This window comes from Alligator sinensis, unplaced genomic scaffold (genome assembly GCF_000455745.1).
Source record: "Alligator sinensis unplaced genomic scaffold, ASM45574v1 scaffold803_1, whole genome shotgun sequence".
Lineage (NCBI taxonomy): Eukaryota > Metazoa > Chordata > Crocodylia > Alligatoridae > Alligator > Alligator sinensis.
In genome coordinates, this window is record NW_005842886.1 from 411868 (window position 1) to 433729 (window position 21862).

The 21862-nt window shown below is 46.9% G+C and overlaps 1 protein-coding gene across 1 annotated transcript in view; it reads left to right on the plus strand.

Moving 5' to 3' along the window:
• PPEF2 (protein phosphatase with EF-hand domain 2) overlaps positions 1–21862 on the plus strand; it is a 44365-nt gene that overhangs the window by 17738 nt on the left and 4765 nt on the right. The window contains exons 5-15 of the mRNA XM_025192079.1: positions 1588–1763; positions 5177–5291; positions 5883–5929; positions 6636–6802; positions 6893–6929; positions 7017–7166; positions 9280–9600; positions 12667–12852; positions 13680–13822; positions 14852–14958; positions 21474–21637. Of these exons, the coding sequence (XP_025047864.1) occupies positions 1588–1763; positions 5177–5291; positions 5883–5929; positions 6636–6802; positions 6893–6929; positions 7017–7166; positions 9280–9600; positions 12667–12852; positions 13680–13822; positions 14852–14958; positions 21474–21637 (1613 nt within the window). The remainder of the gene's footprint in view (positions 1–1587; positions 1764–5176; positions 5292–5882; positions 5930–6635; positions 6803–6892; positions 6930–7016; positions 7167–9279; positions 9601–12666; positions 12853–13679; positions 13823–14851; positions 14959–21473; positions 21638–21862) is intronic.

Below are 21862 nucleotides of genomic sequence, written 5' to 3' on the forward strand. Positions count from 1 at the left end.
AGGGATAGCCACAGTAATAACTATTCCATGATTCTGCAACTGCAAAATTCATTATTAGAGAACTGTGTTCTAGAATCTGCGCTTCCTTTAAAAGTACGAAGAAAACCTTCAAAACATGAATTAAGCTGTCTTGCTGAATCTACAGATAGCTTGAAGCAATAGTGCTGAGAGCTGTGAACTCACCAAATTATCCTGATTATTAACCCCAAATTAACCCTGAATTCTAATGGTGACATATCCATATTAGCTATTTCACTATTGATCAGCTAAGCCAATACATCCCACTAAAGTGCTTCATATTCCCTGTCAGGTTGCCTCCCTTACTCACACACCTATCCAAATCTGTCTTCCTGCCTTCCCCTTCCCACAACAAATTCCACATTTGTTCCATGTTTATACCATGCCCAGCACAATGTTATCCTGTTCCCTGAGTAGGGTTTCCAGGTGATATGGTAATGCAAAGAGTTATCATGTAATTTTCAATGTAAAATCTGTCCCACAATGAAAACTGAGGCACAGTGTAAAAGAAATTGAATATTGCTTCAGAATAATACATAAATATAAAAAGTACCATACTGAGTCAGACCATCTATCCCAATATCCTGTCTCCAACAGTGCCAGAAGTGGATGCTATATAGCAGGGGTGGGCAATTATTTGTTATGGAGGACCACTTAAGGAGTTTTAGTGAGCTTTTGTGGGTTCAGGGGAGCAGGGGGTACTGGCACAGCAGGGGGAGGGGGTACAATTGATCCTATCCAGCCCAGACCTGTCTGCCCTGCACCCACTGCCGGAGGTGCCAGACAGTGTGGGGGGCCAGGGCAGAGGCCAGGGTCAAGATTGCAGAGCAGTGACAGTGTGGGCCTGAGGCCTGAGGCAGAGCCATGATCTGCTCCCTGCATGTCCCTAAAATGAGTGCTGATTCTGCAGGCAGGGATGTGCAAGAAGATTGTGGCTCTGCCCCAGGCCCTGGGCCCCAGCCCCACACTTACAGTGCTTACACTTACTGCCAGGCAGGGCCAAGGGACCTGCTGTGGGCCAAACAGAATTCCTTGCCAGGCCAGATCTGGCCCACAGGCCATATTTGGCCCACCCCTGCTATATAGGGAGAGCATAAAACTGGGTATCTCTAGAGTGATCTGTCCCCTATTCATTACTCTCCCTGGCATCCACCATTTATTGGGTTAGAGATACCAGAGAAAATATCCCCAACCATTCTGTTCCAAAAGAGAAGTGCTGTATTATTGTTCCATGATTCATTATCGTATGCAATTCAAGAAGAAATCTCAGATTTTTCAAGAATACAAAAATTGCCACTTGGCTTCACCAAAATCTGTAGAGAATATTGGGCCTTGCAATTGTGTTTGCCACAGCAAGTACTGAGCCTTGCTCACACCTCATCGTTTCCCAGGCCTTCTACTGCCTAATGCAGAATCAAGGCATCAACAACTCCACTGGCACTTTCACAACAGCCTGTGCAAAAGGTCTTTCTTAATTAGCTTCCCCCTCCCAAGGCCAAGTGATCTTTAGGAAGTTACTGAAATGATCCATTAGTCCTGATTAGCATTCTCTGGTTTTACTCCACCTAGGGGATTTCATTAGTCGCATGTTCACAGAGGAAGAAAATTACAGAGAGTCAGAGCTGGAAAAGTTCTGTGACTATGACTCTGTTGAAGTGCCGGATTCCTACACTGGACCCCATCTTTCCTTCCCACTCCTACCTGATCATGCTGCTGCCTTAGTGGAAGCATTCAAACAGAAACAAGTAAGTAGCCCAAAACAAATCATCCTTCTTTGGAGGAAGATTCCAAGATGAGATCCACCTCGCCTGTTCTAAACACATGATCAGGAGCTTGCCATGGGGATATTTTTTCAGGTCATTGACCATTTTGTTCCATCAGTCCACAGCTTCCACCCGTGATTATTGTGAAGGCTATTGACCAAATTCTTGGCTAGTGTAAATACAGGCATGGTTCATGGAAACTTAATGTTGCTGCACAAGCAGAGAATTTGGGCCTATGTGTGGCAGACCACTTGGCATGCCTGCTGCTTTCAGGAGTCAGGCAAACTGCAGAGCAGGTGGGGTCGGGCCTAAGCAGGGAGTCAGCAGACCGAGGGGCTGGCAGGTGAGGCTGATCAGGAGGGCCAAATGACTGCAGGGAGAGCGCCAGACTGGAGGAGGGCTGGGCTGAGACAGGGCATAAACCCAGACCCTGAAAGCAAGAGGGTAGTAATATCTGGGGAGCTGGAGGAGCAACACCACCCAGCCAGAAGACTGCAGCTCCTGAATGCCATCTGAGGTTTAAAGAGGTTTAAAGTAGGGACTATGGGTAGGAGGGGGTTCCTGGGGACCCAGGTAGGGTCCAGAGCCCTGGAGGGGGCTGAGTGGTGGTGGTACTGGGTGAGAGACCAGAGGAGCCCTGAGGGAAAGGGGGCTGTCTGCATAGAGACCCAGAGAGGCTGGACCGCCTGGGAAAAAGAGGGCTGAGTACACAGAGGCCTAAAGAAGCCAGGCCCACACAAAGAGAAGGGCTGAGAGTCATCCGGTCTACAAAGTGATCAAGTGGGCCTGGAGGGAGGGCCTGAACAGTTGAGATCTGGTTCAAAGCTTGGGTGTACCCAGAGAATGGGGCCAGCCACAGGAGGAGGTCCCGTGAGGGGCCTTGAGAAACGTAAAGAAGACAGGGGCTGAGTGGCATGATCCTAGAGTGCTTTGAACCTTGTAGAGAGAAGAAGAGACTTGCATGAAGGGGCCCGAGAGGGTGGACCCATGGAAAGGAGGGGGCTGACAGCCAGTACACTGACTCCAAGGACCTCGACTGGCCCATGCTGGGGCCAAGGCATAGGAGAGGCCAAAGGGTGCAAACTGGGGCCAGAGCTGTGAAGGGCCTGGCCACTTGACTAGCCTGTTAGCAGGGTCAGGGCCTTGGGGAGGCCAGTGGTCTCTGTGGAGAGGGACCACAGCTGAGAGCTGGTGGTCAGAGCAAGTACAGCTTAGATGACGATGGCTGATTCAGCCATCTGAGGAAGAAGGCTCAGAGATAAGTGGTCTGAGTGCGAATTAGGGATAGAGGTAGAGATGTGAGATGGAGGTAGGGCCAGAGGACCCACCAGCCACCAGCCCCAAGGAGGTGCAGAACCTCTAGGGGAAGAGGATGGGGAGATTTGTTAGGCCTGATATTGTCCTGGGTAAGACCTAAAACTGGGTAAGACCTGAATCTGCACCCTACTGGAGGTGGTTTGTGTGGTGGAGCTGCTTATGGGGGGGCAGCCTCCATGAAATGCCATGCCTGCAGCCCTCCAGGAGAGGCAAGGGTGGGGTGCTGGAACACCTTAGTCCCCACTGCCTTGTGGGTTACCCCGTGGAGGAGCACACCCCAACAGAAAAGCACTAGATAAGGAAGACCATCTGGACCACACAGGGTCCAGAAGACTCAGGGAGAAAAGAGTGAGAGTCTTGAGCTAGAGTGCAGCCCTGGGGAGGGGCTGGGGACAGCCCAGTGAAGGCCCTGAGTTAGGGGGCATCCCAGTGAGGGGCCGGAGAGTAGAGCGTGGGCCAGTGAGGGGCCAGAGCTAGACATGAAGAGTAGGATGCCATCTGCGAGGCCTGGGACATGGTGTAGGGGAGGTATGTGGCCATGTAATTGGCCCTGAAGACCATGACCACAAGGTGAGTGGTCAGTACAGTAAGATCAGGGCAGCCTCCTGCAGTCTACATGTTCTTATTAACAGCAAGACATGGTGGGCGAGTGTGATGTGAACTGCCCCTAGAATAGCGCACCATGAAGAATTTGGCGGGGGGGTGCTCTGGTACCACCCTGTTACACCATGTACATGTGCCTATGGCTTAGAAGCCTTGTGTCACTAGTAAAGTCCTCTTTTTCAAGAATATCTGCACAGAGAAATCCGTCCTGTTTGTCTGGAAGATGGTGGTGGGTTCCATGGGACATGTGTTAAATATGGCTGATGACAGGAGACCGCAAAGAAACAGATACCTGTACTTGTTTGCAGCTCTTGTTGAAAAACATGATAAAACTAGGACAGATACCAACAGCTGATTAGTATGCGAAGCTGGCAAACAATCCGCTAACAATATTTTTCAATCGGGAAATGCTGCTTTGTTAAAATTAGAGCTTTTCAAGGGAACACGTTGAGTTTGGACTAATTTTGAGTGGGGTGGGGCAGGGCAGGAATCAAAATAATTGATGCATCAACCTTCTGTTTTGGTTATTTTGTTGGAATGTTTTGTTTTTTTTCAAAAAGTGTACATTATATCCGATAACAGTCTAAAAATTGAAAAAGTAGACTGAATTTAATTTTTATACAAACTTCCTTTCGAAGTTTCAGAATTCTGTGTTTCTCTTCCTTCTGCCTCCCGGTGTACTTTGTAAATTTGTTATATTCAGTAGAGAGGCTAGCTGCCCTGCTCTCTGCTGAAACCCATAGGGATTACTGAAATACAAACCATAAATAATAAAATAAGCTTTCCCTCCTGAGCCTGTATCCTAGCGGGCTCCTGGTTGCTCATTCTGTCAGGCCGAGAGCTCAGAACTGTTCAGTCCCCTTTGTTCTCTGAAAGGCTCTTTTGAAAACCTGTCTCCTCCTGTTACCCCCATGTTAGGTAATCATGGCTAGCCGATCAGAATTTGGCTCCTACTGTTGCTGCTGAGCTGGCCCATGTACCTAAGTCCATTTTGCTTTTTACCCTCTAACCCCCCCTAGATACTCACTACCAACACTGCCTCTTCAGGAGACCCTTTCTATGGATGCCTTTGAGAACTGGTGGGTGCAGCCCGGGCAGCTTTGCTTGGTGTCCCCCTCAGGCACTCTTATTTTCACGTTTTAACCCTGTGACCTACGCAACACTCCTATCCTGTTTTTTTTCATTAGTTGTCCCAAGAATTTAGTTGTTCCATTTGTCTGTTAGCCCCCGTAAAAAGGGGCTACAAGTTAGCCAGGTGGGCCTTGCCCATGGTAATCAGATGGACAAATAGGAGACCCTTTCTATATGGAAATGCCATGCTAATACTTTGCAATGGACTCAGTAAAGCCCTTTCCTTCCTGCTGTTGAGCTGAAGTCTGTGAGCGCAAGGTCTTCCTAGAGACAGCTGAATGGCTGTTCAGAGTTTGCACCATGCTCTGACTTCCCACTCTAATTCCCTTCATTTCTCCTAGTAGCAGTTGCACGCTCACTATGTCTTAAGGCTCCTACATGAAACCAGAAAGCACCTCAAGCAGCTGCCAAACATCAATCACGTCTCCACTTGCTATAGTGAGGAGGTCACTGTATGCGGTGAGTATGGGTAGAAAAAGACTACTCAAGCAGATAGAAGTTTCAGCTAGCTTGGGTGCTTTTTTTATTGTAGGTAAATTTATCCCCTCCTCTGTGATACACATGTAAGCCCTCTGAAATAAATGGCACTATGTCGCTGTACCAAAGGTTGATCTAGCTTGGGCCCATGTATTGTGGTACTGCTGTGTCCATCTCTAAAGGGGAATGTTATGGTGGTCATCAGAGTTTACCTGCCATATTCAAGTTACTGCCACATCAAACTCAAACGATGGAAAGTCTCATTCTCAATCCTGTTCCAAATTTGATTTTGCCCAAAAATGCAGGAGGAGTTAGTATCTGTATTCTCCCTGTTCTGCAGCTACTTAATGTCAGTTCAGTCCCTGGTGTTATAAGCTAGAAACACTTCTGATGCCAACAGCTTACATATTGGGGTAAATGGAACTACTGATTTAAAGAGGAGCCATTTTACAGAAGGGGACGTTAAATGGTTATTCATGTTTGAAAAAAAATGACATGAAAGGCACTGCTTTATATTAAATGTTAGTAAGGGGGAAAGCACATTTGACTTTTATGCCTCTTCTCGCCTGTTAGGAGACTTGCATGGACAGCTGGATGATTTGTTTCTGATATTTTATAAGGTATGTATGCTCTATGCTAACTTACACTGGCCCAATCCTGCCCTGTTTATGCATCTGAGCAGTTCTTTTGGATGTAACAAAGTATTTTGCAGGGCCAGGCCTTAAAAGTGTAATTCTCCACTTGAGCTTGGTTAGCAATAAAAGGCTTCTCTAAACTGCAGATTATACCCTTGTTTTTGGAAAATCAGATGTTAGATGCTACTGTTATCAGAGTCCATCTTTCCAGAGTGCCACTTGAACATTTGTTATAAGGAATAAATATGAAACCAGCTTTGCTGGTCACTGATTTTTCACTTACTGAGCTGACATAGCCGTGTTTGTCAAATGAGAGGAGATTAAAAGAATAAATATTGTGCAAGATCTAAAGCCCTTAGGTTATTTAAATTGGTGTAGAAACCAATGGAACTGAAGTAATTTGCACCACCGCAGATTTTGGCCCACAGTGTGATTAGGTAGGTTATTCTTGTCTTATCCTTCTGGGTACTATTTTATTCTGGGTGAAATCTTAGTCTTATTGAAGTCAGTGGGGATAGGATTTCACCATCTGTGGAGCACTCTGCCAGGATAGCAGTCAAGTTTCTAATCCATGATGTATTTTATAAGAAGCTATAAATCAGGATGGCTGGAACCTAGATAGGCGTAAGAGTTATAGGGGAAATATGGTCCTTTTGTCCTGTAGAAGTTGACTGCATTTCTTGTTTTGTAGAACGGCCTTCCTTCTCCAGAGAAGTCCTACGTGTTCAATGGGGACTTTGTGGACAGAGGCAAAAACTCCATTGAGATCCTGATCATTCTCTTTGCCTTCCTTTTGGTTTACCCAAAGGAAGTTCATCTAAATCGAGGAAACCATGAAGATCATATGGTCAACTTACGGTATGGGCTCAAAATGCATGAATAATTGAAATGCAAAGTTGTTGCACCTAACAGGCACTCTTTAAAACCATCTTTTGTGTTTGCTTTTAGCTATGGTTTTACCAAGGAAGTCATGCAAAAATATAAGGTAAGCTGGCCTCACAGATCATCTCCTGCCTAACATGCTGTGTAATGCTGGCACTTCACTTTCTTCTTTTGACCCCCATCTCTCCAGGGGCATGGAAAGAAAATCCTGAAGATGATACAGAATGTCTTTTGTTGGCTTCCGCTGGCTACCTTAATTGATCAAAAAGTCCTCATCCTGCATGGTGGGGTGTCTGACATGACTGACCTGGACCTACTTGAAAATATTGAAAGGCACAAGGTATGTTTACTTTGTAGACCCACTAAAATATAAAGGTGCTGCCAATCATCTATTGTGGTCTCCTGGCTGGAGGATAAAAATATAGAGAATGGCTTCAGATAGGCTGGACTCAACTGTGTGTGTACACCTGAGATAAGAAGGAGGAGGTTAGAATAGCATCCAAGTGCCTTTAAAATGTAAGGCTCATGGTGTCTCTCTTAAGCAGCGATAGATTTAACAGATTTCAGACATTAGGGCTGAAAGAGATGTCAGAAGATCAAGTCCAGCCCTCTGCCCCACAGGCAGGAAGTCAGCTGGGGTCAAAGGATCCCAGCAAAATAAGCATCCAAACGTTTCTTAAAAGATTCCAGAGCAGGTGCTTTCACCACCTCTGGAAGGAGTCTATTCCAGGCCTTGGGGGCTCGGACAGTAAAGAAGTTTTTCCTTATGTCCATCCTAAAATGGTCTTGGAGGACTTTGTGACCATTGGACCTTGTCATCCCTTGGGGTGCTCTGGTGAACAGGCGTTCCCACAGATCCTGATGCACACCCCTTATATACTTATAGGCAGCCACCAGGTCACCCCTGATCCTGTGCTTTTCCAGGCTGAAGAGTCCCATGGCTCTCAGCCACTCTTCATAAGGACCTCTTGCCCTCTGATCATGCATGTGGCTCTCCTCTAGACACTCTCAAGTTTCTCAACATCCTTCTTGAATTGTGGAGCCCAGAATTGTATGCAGTACTCCAGCTGTGACCTCACCAAGGCCGAGTACAGTGGGAGGATGACATCCTGAGGTTTGTTTGAGAAGCATCTATTGATGCAAGCCAGAGTTTTGTTCACTTTACCAGCTGCAACATCACATTGGTGGCTTATCTTGTTCATCTTGTGGTCAGTCATGACCCCCAAGTCCCTTTCAGCTATGGTGCTAGTGAGCATAGCACTGCTAAGCCTATAAGCATGCTGCAGGGGTTTTTTTCCTGAGGTGGAGTACCTGGCATTTTTCCGTATTGAATGTCATCAGGTTTTTATCTGCCCACTTTCTAAGCCTATCCAGGTCAGCCTGGATCACCAGCTTATCCTCAGGTGTGGACACTCTACCCCAAAGTTTGGTGTCATCAGCAGACTTGGCCAGTCCAGTTCTGACACCAGTGTCCACATCATTAATAAAGATGTTAAAGAGTACAAGGACGGAGATCATGGCACACTTAAATAGATTTGCTGATATAGGCTCTGTGATGCAGAGGGGACATATAATCTATGCTAGGAAGACTCTGTTCCCTTGGTCATAGATTGTTTCTCCCAGTAGCACCAATATCTGGACACTGATTTGTGCCTGCTTTTCAAGCGCTGGCATGTGACTCAGGGGATTTCGGTTCTTTTCCGAGTTCTGCCTGAGATGTCCAGGGTGATCGTGGGCAAGCCACTTACTTGTTCCTACTCCCCTCCTACACAGGGGTGTTGGGAAGATCCCTTTCCTTCAGAGTGTCACTGCCTGGATAGCATTCACATAGTCTCTTGCCCAATTGCCCCAAACCCTGCCCCTCTGGGGAATTAAATCGCTTTTGAGATTATAAATGCTCTGGCTCCCTTCTATTACCAACTAAACCTTCATCCCTTGATCCCAGAATATCAGGTCCCTCCAGCTGGTGGCCCTTGCAACCAAGTCTGTTTCTAAGTGTTCATAAATGAATTCAGTATGTGAGCACCTCCTAGTCAGTTCAGGATTTTACCTCCATATCATCTCTCTTTTCAGGAGGGATGTACCTGTGTCATCTTCCAGTGAGAAAACTGGGGCTCAGAGAGGTGAAGTGACTTGCCCAAGGCCAGCAAGTAGCCATTAGTAGAACGGGGAATAGAACCCAAGTCTCCTAGGTCTTAGTCCACAGCCCTGTCCTTCCTATTCTGCATCATTCTCTATACACAGGACCCCACAATAGCTAGGAGTACACTAATAAATTAGGATAATTAAACCACTTTTAACAGAGGAGAAATCCAAATGAGAAGGGCTGAGTTACTTGAATGACCCCATAAAGGGAGCTAGTGCTGGGGTTAACATGACAGCTTGGGGGTACAAAGCAGGAAAGGGGCTCCCAGCTCACCACCTTGTGCATTCACCCATCTCTCTTCTTTCAGTTTGTTTCTGTGTTAAGGGGGAAAAAGAAGAAAAAGAATAGATTAATGGAATTGAGAGACATGAATGGAGACAGCATTAATTCTTCAATGACCAGCCTGAGCTCTTCCTCAGCCACGGCTCCCAGCATGACCGACAGGATGGAGTTCTCTCAATGGGTCCGAAAGACAGTTCAAGAGCAGCTGGAGAAATGCCGCAAGCTGTTGGAGATTGAGTCAGACTCTGAGGACGATGATTTCACCTGTGCTACCTCCGTCGCCATGTCCAAGACCGAATCCGAATTGTCTGAGACATGGCAGACAATCCAGGAAGAGTGGAAGCAGGTGAGATGTTTGAGACTGCTAAAGTACTGTAGATCTTCTCCTAAAGCAGTTTCATCCCTTGTCCTTGTGAGGAGCATCAGCTGAAAATGGGCTGTTATCCATTGTCCTTCCTAAGGAGGGGTTTTCCTTGTCCTGCAATCTCTACTTAAGGAGCAAATTGTGAACCTACTGCTTCCTGCCACTTGTCCTGTGCTGTCATTTGTATCTGGGTAGCACACCATCAGATTATAATTTCTTGCTTCCTGGTTGGCCAAAAGATGTCATTGTGGCTGGCCAAAAGATGATGACCATGATGATGGGAAGGGATCCTAGTTTTCCATGAGAAAAAAACAAAAAAAATCTCTGTTTGAAAACACCACAAAAATCCACGTTTTTCCGAGACCTACTAAAAATGCAGCAGCATCCTGCAGTGAGTGGTGTCATTTCTGCTTTTATTTTTGCCTCTCAGCCAATCAGTGGCATCACCAGCACCTCCTCGGATTGGCTGAGGGGCAAAAACTGAGGCAAAAATAAGAAAGACCAGAAATAGTGTCACTTGCCACGGGACACCACCACGCTTTCTGTAGGTTGTGGAAAAATGTGGATTCCACGTTTTTCCATGGTTTTCTGCGGCAAACAGAAAACTAGGATCTCTGGTGATAGCTTCTATGGAATATGCATTAAATACCATGAATACTTGGAAATAATGGAGGACACAAAAGAACAGATACTTGGTCATAGCTTGGGACCTACCGAATTCATGGTGGAAGTGGTGTGCACAGTGGCTCCTTTAATCTTGCAGGTTTCCCCACCCCCTCTCCCCCCAGTGATTGGTGAAGGGACCCCGCTTGCAACTCACTCCTGATTAGCAGGAAGGCAAAAACTGTGGTTTTAAATACAGTGCTGTTTTTGCTTTCTGGCACTGATTGGCTGAGGAGCCCCAGACAGCCCTGCTGTTAGCTGCTGACGGGTGGGAAGGCAAGAACAGTGCCTGCGTGCCATGTTTAAAACCATGATTTTAGCTTCCCTGCTGATCAGGAGGGAACGGTGGTGTCCTCCTCTAATCAGCAGCGGGGTGGGGAGGCAAGGGGCAAGGTGAGCATGGGGGACTGTGCAAGATTAAAGGAGGCGCTGTGCACTCAAGTGCTGTGGATTCTGTAGGTCCCTATTCATAGCACTTGTTGAAAAAGATGATCAAGCCAGGGCAGGTATCAACAGAATAAAAATTTGCTAACAGAACATTTTTCTATCAGGAAATGCTGTTTTGTCTTGTCAGAATTAGCGCTTTCCATCGAAACACACTGAATTTGGATTGAACTTGATTTGGGGAAGAGTGAAGGGGAAAGAGGAGAAATCAAAGCAGTCGATATGCCATCCTTCTGTTTGGATTATTTTGCCGTTGTCATTGAAACATTCCAACAATTTTTCCACCCGCCTTGCTCCATAGTAAAAGACTACCCAAAGGCTGGGGCTATGGAGAATTAGGCCCATGGTCCCTGTGGACACCACTGCTGAGATGCAGGTGTGCATCACTATTTTGAAATAAGGGAGCACGGGGAGGAGAAGGGTGATATCGGTGTTTCTCCCTGAGATCTGTCAGAACAGCTAGGATCTGAATCTCTGCTTGTCAGAACCAAAAAAAGGAGCATTAATATTCCTTTGCCAGTGTCTGTGCCAACAACTTAGTTGCTTTCCCAGAGGTGTGGGAGAAAAAAAATCTACAATTTCAAGTGGAGGAAGGACATTTGGAAGGACCTGAAACTTGTCTATAGCTTTCCAAACTATACAGCTGGTCCAAAAATCCATACCTTTAAAATTTTAAGTCATTGTGACCTGACCACTTGCAATGTCTTTACTGTAATAGTCTAAGTTGTCTGTGTGGCATCATGCCTGAATGTTGTGCAGTCTTTTGTCAAGACACAAACTAAGTAGAACTAGTGAGGGAAATTACAGTTCTGAAAATCTCTTCCCTCCTTTTAAAACACTCCAGCCAGTTTACTTGCAAGCCTCTCCCATGACCTACAAAGCAGCCTGCTAATCCCCTCATGTTAGCATAATAGGCACTTTCATCCAAATGTCCCAGGGTGTTGCATGCTTTATCCGTACAAAGCTGTAGGGGTCAAGGTCAAAGAGATGAAACTTTCAGCTCCAATCCAAATGAATGACCAAAGTCAGCTTTCCTGTTACCGCATGGTGCTCAGAGGTCCAGACAGTTTAATGCTAAGCCCAGTGAGGACACCAGTATTTCTCAAGAGGTCTTGTTCTAGGACATGAGTCTCCTGCTGGCCTGGGACAGGAAAGTCCACTTTGAATTCAAAATAGGGCTGAGCTGAGAGAGCAATGGGAAGAAGACTCTTATTACAACCTGGATTTTTTTCCCCTGCTATATTTCTAGCACCACAGACCAACAATATTCTCCTCTCAGCAAAGGCCCAGTCCAGAGAGCCCTGTCTGTGCAAATGCATGCAGCCAGAAGCAGATCCAGAAATGGGGCAAAGAGGGTGCTTCCAGCCACCCAACTTTGGCTGTCACGCATGCTCAGCAAGCTCTGAGCTCACTGCCCTAGCAGTGCAGGCTCCTGCCAAAGCTCCTTTGACCAGTGAGTGCTGAGCTCACCATGTGATCAAAGTGGGGTCTGACCAGAGCCCCTGCTTGCACTTGGCTCTGGAGCCAAGGGGATATACACTGGTGCGTCTTATCCTTCCCTCACTAAGTTTAGCAGTAGGGGAAAGGAGGGGAGGAGTACTGGCAGCAGTGCTCACCCCTGGAACTCCATGAAAGCAGTCTCCAGCCAGGAGCTTAGGTGTAGCAGAGCCAAAGGGGGATGCAACCGTGCTACTGCGTCCCCTCTGAATCTGCCCATGTGAATTATAATACACCCACACTTATACATCATTTAGAGTGCTTGTTTGTTGCTATACCATGGTATTGGAAATAATAATATACCCCTCTACTCACCATCAGCAACATCTGAATCTCAGATGGTGCAGGGTGCTAACTCTTGGTAACTGCTGCTGCTGCAATGATAGGTACCGTGCGAGGCATTGCTGCATGCATTCAACTAGGAAATCTTTCCAATCTTTTCAGATTATAGATGTATTGTGGAGTGACCCCATGCCTCAGGAGGGTTGCATAGTAAATACGGTCCGAGGAGGTGGCTGCTACTTTGGGCCCGATGTGACAGAGAAACTTTTGCAAAAGTACAACCTGCAGTTCCTGATCCGCTCCCATGAGTGCAAGCCAGAAGGCTACGAGTTCTGCCACAGTCGAAAGGTAACTGATAAGGCAACGAACAAAAGGGGCAGAGGTGAAGTGGGGCTGGGTGTATTCCCACACTGCCATGTTTGGGTTTCCTTGGAAGAGTCTTGAGTGTGTGAATGAGCCTTCAAATGTAGCAAAACTGGTCCAGCATTGCTTCATTCAAGGTTAAAGTTGGAGGAGTTTTGCTACATTTGAATCATCCTTGACCTCTTCAAACTACAATCGGGTTCAAAAACCTGAAAGCTTGCTTAATAACTATTCTCCAACTATTTGGGTTGGTCTAATAAAAGATATCAAATTCACCCAAGGAACCTTGTCTGCCTATGTCCTTAGACCAACATGGCTACAACCTACACCCCTGATTCACTTCTATGCATTGAAAAGTGCAGTACTTAGTAAACCCATGTGTATCTCATTACAGTTACATACTAACTCCCATCATAGAACAGATATTCTGTTCTAAACTAAAGATGTGATAGTGTTGGGGTTGCCAGCAACTAAATGTGGGACCCAGCTGTGCTGTCAGATATACAAGTGTGTCAGAGTGACTTTAATGACTTCAGAAGGATTATTCTGAGCTTACACTTTGATTTCTGTCAATAGTATTTTGCCACGTGAGAACAGTTAAGATGGCAAAGATGAGAAACGGCACCTGATTCACTGAGTTTTTTCCTTTTCAAAGATTCCACTAGTTTCCTTTTTCCCAAAATATGTTGCACTAGATTCACTGCCCCTTGAATCCAGCTCTGGTTGGTTTATGTCTTATGTACACGTATCTTATGGATGGACTATAAATGCCTGCTTTTTGTTTCATGAGGTTTTTTGGTTTTTTGGTTTAGGTACTAACCATATTTTCAGCTTCAAACTATTACGAGATTGGCAGTAACCGAGGAGCCTATGTAAAACTGGGGCCAGACCTGGTCCCTCATTTTGTGCAGTATCAAGCTAGCAAGACAGCCCATACACTAAGCACGAGACAAAGGCAAGTTTTGCTGGTACTTTTCTATTGTAGATTAGAGAGGAGATCTACCCAAAATGTCAGATATGAAAACTCCTAGATAGTCTGGCTTGAAGGCTGTACTTCACATCTTTATTAAGTCAAGACTGGATACCTTTCATCAAAGATATGGTGTAGATCAGGGCTGCTCAACCCCTAGCCCGTGGTCCAGATTTGGCTCCTGGTGCTGTGTAATCTGGCATGCAAGCCTCCCCAAGGATCTGGAAATTTGCTGGTGGGAAACAGTGGCACTGCTCCCCCAAGGCCAAAATTGCAGACCTGTGGAGAGCCCCAGGCTCTGGGTGCTAGATCAGGTGCCTGCTCCTGGTGTGCAGGGCTGGCACCGGGCTTCAGGGCCTGATCCTGCCATGTCAAGGCAGCACCAGGTGTGTGGGGATGAAAGGTGGCAGCATTGAGCCCCAGGGCCCAATCCCAGTGCAAAGGGCACGATCTGGTCCATGAACCAGTCCTGTGCCAGTCATCTGACCTGTGGGGCCAAAAGCTTGAGCACCTCTGGTGTAGCTTAAAGAGCAGTTATTGGCTTCATGCAGAAGTTACTAAGTGAGCAGCTTTGGCCTATGGCACTAGATGACCATAATGATTCCTTCTGACTTTACACTCTGGGCCCATTTCTAGCTTTCTTTTCTCAAAGTGTTCCTTTAATCTGCTCTGGCAGTTTGACCTGATCACTTAAGAAACTAATGGCCAGTGTATGCTAGGTGCTTGCAAGCCACCTGATATTTAGGAAACCTGAATTGGTTTCTAGTCCCACATGTGCCAGGCACAAATGTTCCTGCTTTTGTCATTGCACACCGTCTCTCACCAAGATTACCTGGTGGGTTATCACATAATTGAATGTGGTTTTATTCCTTTGCAAGAAATGGACTCTACTCTCATGGAGAGGTGTGTATGTCCATGCATTCTGTGAACAGGCCAGAGAAACAGCTAGGGATAGAGTCCCTCTTCTGTCTCTATGACAAGGCTTTAAATGCTTCTCTCCTTTGCTGTTCCTAGAATCAGCAGAGTGGAGGAGTCAGCCTTTCGAGCTCTGCGAGAGAAGCTTTTCGCTCACACATCTGATCTGATCAGTGCATTCAAAGCTTATGATAAGGATGACACTGGTAAGTCTAAATAAAGAGATTCATATGAACTCACTGATGGAAACTCAACAGATTTGTAACAAGGCAGACTGTGTTTGGGATCTGCCAGGCCTGTGTTGGCAATGAATTGAAAGGGGCATGAGGGAAGACTGGGAAAACGTTGGCCACCTCTAAGCTGTGTTATTAGCATGCTATAATCCAAAGTGGTGCTAGACAAGCCAGCCTAACTTTGGTGCCCAGAAAGCTATCAGGGGGAAAAAATCAGTCAAATTGTGAAAATGGCAAGATGATGAGATTGATTTGAGAAGAAGAAATTTATGTCAAATCAAATTTATTTCCACCTTTAACAGGCTATTTGACCTAGTGGGTAGGGATAAAGCAATAGGAATGCTATATTCATAGATTCATAGATCGTAGAGTCAGAAGGGACCCAATAGATCATCGTGTCTGACCCCCTGCCCCTGGCAGGAAAGAGAACCAAGGTCAGATGACCCCAGCCAGGTGACTGTCAAACCTCCTCTTGAAGACCTCCAAGCTAGGTGATAGCACCACCTCTCTTGGAAGCCCATTCCAGATCCTGGCCACCCTTACTGTAAAAAAATTCTTCCTAATGTCTGACCTAAATCTGCTCTCCACTAGTTCGCATCCATTATTCCTAGCTACTCCCTGGGGCGCTCTGGTAAACAGCGCATCCCCAATTCCCTGCTGTCCTCCCCTGATAAATTTATAGGGGGCCATAAGGTCACCCATCTTTTGTGTAGGCTGAAGAGATCCAGATCTCTCAACCTCTCTTCATAGGGTTGTTCACGGAGGCCACTAATCATGTGGGTGGCCCTCCTCTGAACCCTTTCCAGATCCCCCATGTCCCTCTTGAAGTGCGGCACCCAAAACTGGACACAGTAGTCCAACTGCGGCCTGACTAATGCTGCATTGAGGGGGAGCATCACCTCCCTCGATCTGTTAGTCATGCATCTGCTCATATATGACAAGGTGTGATTGGCTTTGTTGATGGCCTCGTTGCACTGCCGGCTCATGTTCATCTTGGAGTCAGCTATGACGCCAAGATCTCTCTCAGCCTCTGAGCTGCTGAGGAGGACATCCCCCAACCTGTAGGTGTGCTGGGGATTCCTCCTTCCTAGGTGGAGTACCTTACATTTATCTTTGTTGAATTGCATCCTATTACATTCCACCCATTGATCTAACCTGTCCAGGTTGGCCTGTAACTGCTCCCTGCCCTCTGGTGTATTAACTTTGCCCCATAATTTGATATCATCTGTGCACTTGGAGAGGCTGCTCAACACACCCTCATCCAAATCGCTGATGAAGATATTAAATAATACTGGCCCAAGGACTGAACCCTGTGGGACCCCACTGCCCACTTCCCTCCAGGTTGAAAATGACCCGTCCACCACCACTCTCTGGGTGCAGTCCTTAAGTCAGCTGGCCACCCACCTGACCGTGTAAGCATCCAGTCCACAGCCTGCTAGCTTCCCTATGAGAATAGGATGCGAAACTGTGTCAAAGGCCTTCTTAAAGTCCAGGTAGATGACATCGGCCTCTGCTCCTGTGTCAAGGCAGTGTGTGACCTGGTCATAAAAGGCTATAAGGTTTGTCAGGCAGGATCTACCTGAGACGAACCCGTGCTAGTTTCCTTTCAGCATCGTTTCCCCTGCTGGGCTTTCACAAATATGCTCTTTGATGATTTTTTCTAGTATTTTCCCAGGGATAGAGGTAAGACTGAGTGGCCTAAAGTTACCCGCCTCCTCCCTTCTCCCCTTCTTAAAAATGGACACCATGTTGGCCTTTTTCCAGTCTTCAGGGACCTGGCCAGAGCACCATGAGTACTTGAACAGCAGTGCCAGCGGCTCAACAATGACACTGGCCAATTCCTCCAGCGCCCATGGATGGAGGTCATCCGGGCCGTCTGACTTGTACCCATCCAGCCCTTCCAAGTGCTCTTTAGCTAAGTCAGCACTAACCTTTGGCAGTCTGGTGCCTTTTGGACATCTGTCTATGCTCAAGGTTTGGGGATAGTCTTAAGGAATACTGAAGCGAAGAACTCATTGAAGAGCTCTGCCTTTTTGTCTGCATCAACCACCAACTGACCTGATTTGTCCTGCAGGGGCCCTATGCTACTTTGTGCCTTCTTTTTGCTCGCTATGTATCTGTAGAAGGACTCTTTATTGTCCTTGATTGTTGTAGCCAGCCTAAGCTCCAGTCCTGCCTTGGCCTGCCTGACTCCCTGCAATAGCACGCCAGGGTGGTCTATGCCACCTTGGTGGCTGCCCCCTGCTTCCACTGCCTATATATCTCTTTCTTTGCTCCCAGTCTTTCGTGAAGCTCCCTGTTCAGCCAAGGGGGCTTTTTTATCCCCTTAGCCCCTTTCCTGTGTAAGGGGATAGACTCCTTTTGTGCTACAAGGATCACTCCCTTGAGAAACTTCCAACCCTCTTGGACCCCCATTAGCCCAATGCTCTTGAGTTTGGCCACCTCACTAACTAGGTTCCTAAGTTTAGTAAAGTTGGCCCTTCTGAAGTCTATAACTAGCATCACTGGATATTTTTGTCACCCTTCGCTAGATAGTGAACTCTACCAAGTGGTGGTCACTATCACCCAGGTTACTGTGTACCCACAGATCCCCCACGAGATCATCCCCTGTTGCTAGGACCAGGTCTAGCAGGGCACTACCCCTGGTGGGACTGGACACCACCTGGGTTAGGTGGAGGTCCTGCACAGTGTAAGAACCTCCATGAGTGGCTTGTTTTGGCTGCCTGTTCCTCCCAGCTGATATCTGGGTAATTTAGGTCCCCCATGACCACTGCCTCCCTTGCCTGTATGGCATCTGAAAGCTGCTCGGAAAATACCTCATCTAGCTCGTCATCCTGGTGAGGAGGTCTGTAGTAGACCCCCACTACCAAGTCCTTCTCTCCTGGCCCCCCCTGGATCCTGACCCACAATGTCTCGATAGTCCTCTCCTCCACTCCTGCCTTGATGGCAGAAAATGTGTACTCCTCCTTCACATAGAGAGCTACACCCCTGCCTTTTCTCCCCACTCTGTCTTATCTATACAACCTGTCCCCCTCAATGCCTACCGCCCAGTCGTGCGTAGAATCCCACCATGTTTCAGTTAAGCCGACTAGGTCATACTGCATGCTAGCAAGCAGGAGTGTGAGTTCTTCCTGCTTGTTCCCCATACTCCTGGCATTTGTGTAAAGATATTTTAGCCTCCCAGTGGATGCTCTTGGTGTCCCTTTCCCTTGATAGCACGTGTTCCCCTTAGTGCTTACCTGGTTAGGTCCAGTGCCTTGTTCATGGCTTTCCAACCCTGGGTTCACATCAACCACCGGTTCCCCGTCCCCCGTCAAGCCTAGTTTAAAACTCTTTGGAGGAGATCAGCCAACCTGCGGGAGAACAGATGCTTACCTCTAGGAGAGAGATATTGGCTTTAAGTAGGCGTTTTCACTTAGTCTCATTTAACATTCTTATAAGTGAAGATGGGGAAATAGGGTCTAGATGAATGTATTGTAAAATAGGTACACAACTGGTTGAAAACTGGAGTAAGAGTACTTATTAAGAGTTCACTGTCAAACTGGTCAGACAGTCAAGTGAGGTCCTAGAGGGGTCTATCTTTGGTCTGTTTTCTCATCCAAATATTCACTGTCATCTTGGGTTATGGATTGGAGTACACTTAAACAATGGGATGGCTACAAGCTAAGAGAAGTTACAGGCATTTTGGAGAGCCAGGCCAGGATTCAGAATGGTCTTGATAAATTGCAGAAATGGCCTGAAATCAGCAGGATGAAATTCAATAAAGATAAATGCAAAGTACTGCACCTAAGCATGATAAATCAAATGCTGAAATACAAAACAAGGAAATAGTTGGTCAGGAAACCACATTGCAATAATTGATCTGGGAGTTATAGTAGACCTCAATCTGAGCAAGTCAAAAACATGCTACTGTTTGGGGGGGAGAAAAGTAAATGTCATGTTGGTTTGTATTCATAGGAATGTGACTTGAAACACAGGAGGTAATCGTTTCACTCTGCATTGGGCTAGCAAGGCCTAAGCTGGAGTATAGCTGCCCAGTTATTAAGGACATTGCTCTTAACATGACCTGCTAGGAAAAAGTGTCTTTTTTGTGTGGAAAAGAGAAGTTTGAGGGGAGACAGAATTTTTAGATATGCGAAAGGTTGTTATATAGATAACAGTGGTCATTTGTTCTCTGTTTCTGCTGAATATAAGACAAGAAATAATCATCTACATTTTAGGTGGTTTAGATTGAGAATTAAGAAAAAATTTCTAACTGTAAGTATAATTAGGCACTGGAATAAGCTGTGGAGGAAGGATGGTATTGAAATCCCCTTTACTGGCAGTATTTAAGAACAGCTCGTAGGGCGTTTGTACACACGACACCATTACCATGTACACATGACAAAGATGTCACTGTGTGGCTTAATGGCGTCACACCATACGCATGCAGGAGTTTTGGGGGTTTAAAATGAGTTTGTATCATTGCAAACTAAATTACATCCTGGTGTAGTTTCGTTTGCAATGATGTGTTGCAGCTATTAGTCAGCTCAACCCTGGCTGTTGGAAAGGTGGGCAGGCTCCTCAGAAAAAAAGGATTGGGCCCCTCACTGCTTCTGCCTTCAACAGGCACCTGCTGAAGACAGAAGAGGAGAGGGGCCCAATCCTTTTTTTTTTCCCCCAGCAGAGTATGTCTTCTATTCCTGCGGCCAGTGGGCAAGCTGCCAGTGGGGTGAGTAGCCCCTGAGCTACAAGAGCCCCAGTCCTTTCCTTCATGGTGGCAGCACCCCTCAGGACTGCCTGGGCAGGCTGCTAGTGACCCGGGTGCTGCCCCAGCTCAGGGTCAGAGGAGTTGAATCAGGCTGGGTGCTGCCTCTGAGCCGGGGCAGCATCCAGCCTGCTAGCAGCCCACCCAGGCAGCCCCAGGGGGTGCTACTGCCATGGAGGGAAGGACCAGGGCTGCACCTCAGGGGCTGCTTGGCCCACCAGCAGCTCATTTCCTGGCCGTGGGGGAGGCAGGGACTCCGGCAAAAAAAAAAAAAAATGGATCAGTGCCCTTGCCATAACAGTGATGGAAACCCCTCAATTGAAATGGTGTTTCAATTAAAAATCCATTTCAATTTAAGGGACATAGAATGCAACCCTAAGGACTAATCTCCCATCACATGTACAAGCACCCTTAGATAACAGCTGGCTGGGCCGGTCTAGGTGTACCTGATTATGCCACAAAGCAGGGCCTCTTGGGGTTTTGTCCAGCCTAACCTTTCTAGCAGGGAGAACAAGAGCACAGTTGTTCTCATGTTTACATGTTGGCCATTAAAGAGCTCTTTATTCACTGCCAGAGCCCTACAGAGAGAGATGGAAGAGAACAAACCTGTGTTATTTCACTTGTGCCAGGCCGGCCTGCCTGCCTCTTCCTTCCAGGTGCTAACTGCATTTATCTTTCAAGAAATGCTAAGTCTAGGCAAGAAATGTCTTGCTAGTTCAGTGCTACTGTTATCCTATTCTAGAAACACGTCTAGAGTAAACACAGTCTATCCTGGTGTACATGCAGTTTTGCAAGTAGAACCATGTCAAGATGAGGGGCTTTTGTTGGTACAGTTATGGTGCCCATATATTTTAAACACAGACCTCAAGTTAGGCATCTGCTTCTACGTTCAGGGAGATGAAAACACATCATCAGGGTTAGGTAAGAATGTTAACTACTCACCCAGGTTGAAGGGAACAGTAAAAGTCCTTCAAGCCACATTATACCACTGAAAAGGAGGAAAACAATGACACACAGGACTTGGTAGCCAGTCAGTCTTCTTGTCTCATCAACCCAGGCTTGGGCACTTGACTCTTAGAATGGGGAATCTGCAACATCATTTTGCCCCCATATGAGCTCAAGAAACAGGAGTCCTGGCAAAACATGACATGGCAGTGCAGTCTTGAAGTGGTTAAAGATACTTGGTTGCATCTAAATAAGCGTGTATGTGCAGAGGTGCATGTTTCCCACGGCACAAAAAGCAGCAGCACATATTTGCTCTGGCACATGGCGAATTGACCTGGGTTGGGTAGGGGAGGATGGGGCAAGCACCTGAGCTGGGCCCAGCAGCCTTACCTGGGGTCCTGGGGGCCTCCTGGGGCAGCAGCAGCAGCAATCCAGCCACTCAGAGTCTGGCCAGCAGTCAAAGCATGGCTCTGGCTGGCCAGGCTCTTTTTGGCGGTGCACACTGCTGCCAGGTGTTGTGCCACTTTTTTCTGCAGCAGTTTTTTTGACACCAGGATCTCCTGGTGTCAAATTTTGGCACTGCACTGCAAATTAGCAGTGTGGTGAATGGGTGTACATACACCGTGTGTGGTTTGTGGTGCCTCAGACAGCTTTGAGGTACCACAAACCACATATATGCGCTCATCTGGACCTTGAGATCTCATCTAATCCATGGCCAGATCTACCCCAGAAGTGGGTTATTAGGTAAGTAGTTTTATTCCTAAAATGCTTCTGAGGTGCTCTCTCTCTCAAACAGGGTTGATCACACTAAGCAACTGGGCAACTGCAGTGGAGTCAGTACTGCATTTAGGATTGCCATGGCGTATGCTTAGACCACAGCTAGTGTGCAACACTACAAATGGCATGATGGAGTACAAGTGCTGGCTCGATGACTTAGCCATAGAAAAGAGGAGCCAAGAAGTAAGTAACTAACAGTCTGCTCATTTCCTAAAGGACCAAGGCAAGGCAGAAAGCTGGAACCAAAACACAGCCCCTAACCACAAAATTGACAAAGCCAGTTGATCCCTCAGGGGTGAGGTATGCCAGGAAAAGCCTAGGTCAGGGGTGGGCAATTATTTTGGCCAGAGGGCCACTTAAGGAGTTTTAGTGAGCTGTAGTAGGCTGGGTCAGCCTCCCTTCCTGCTG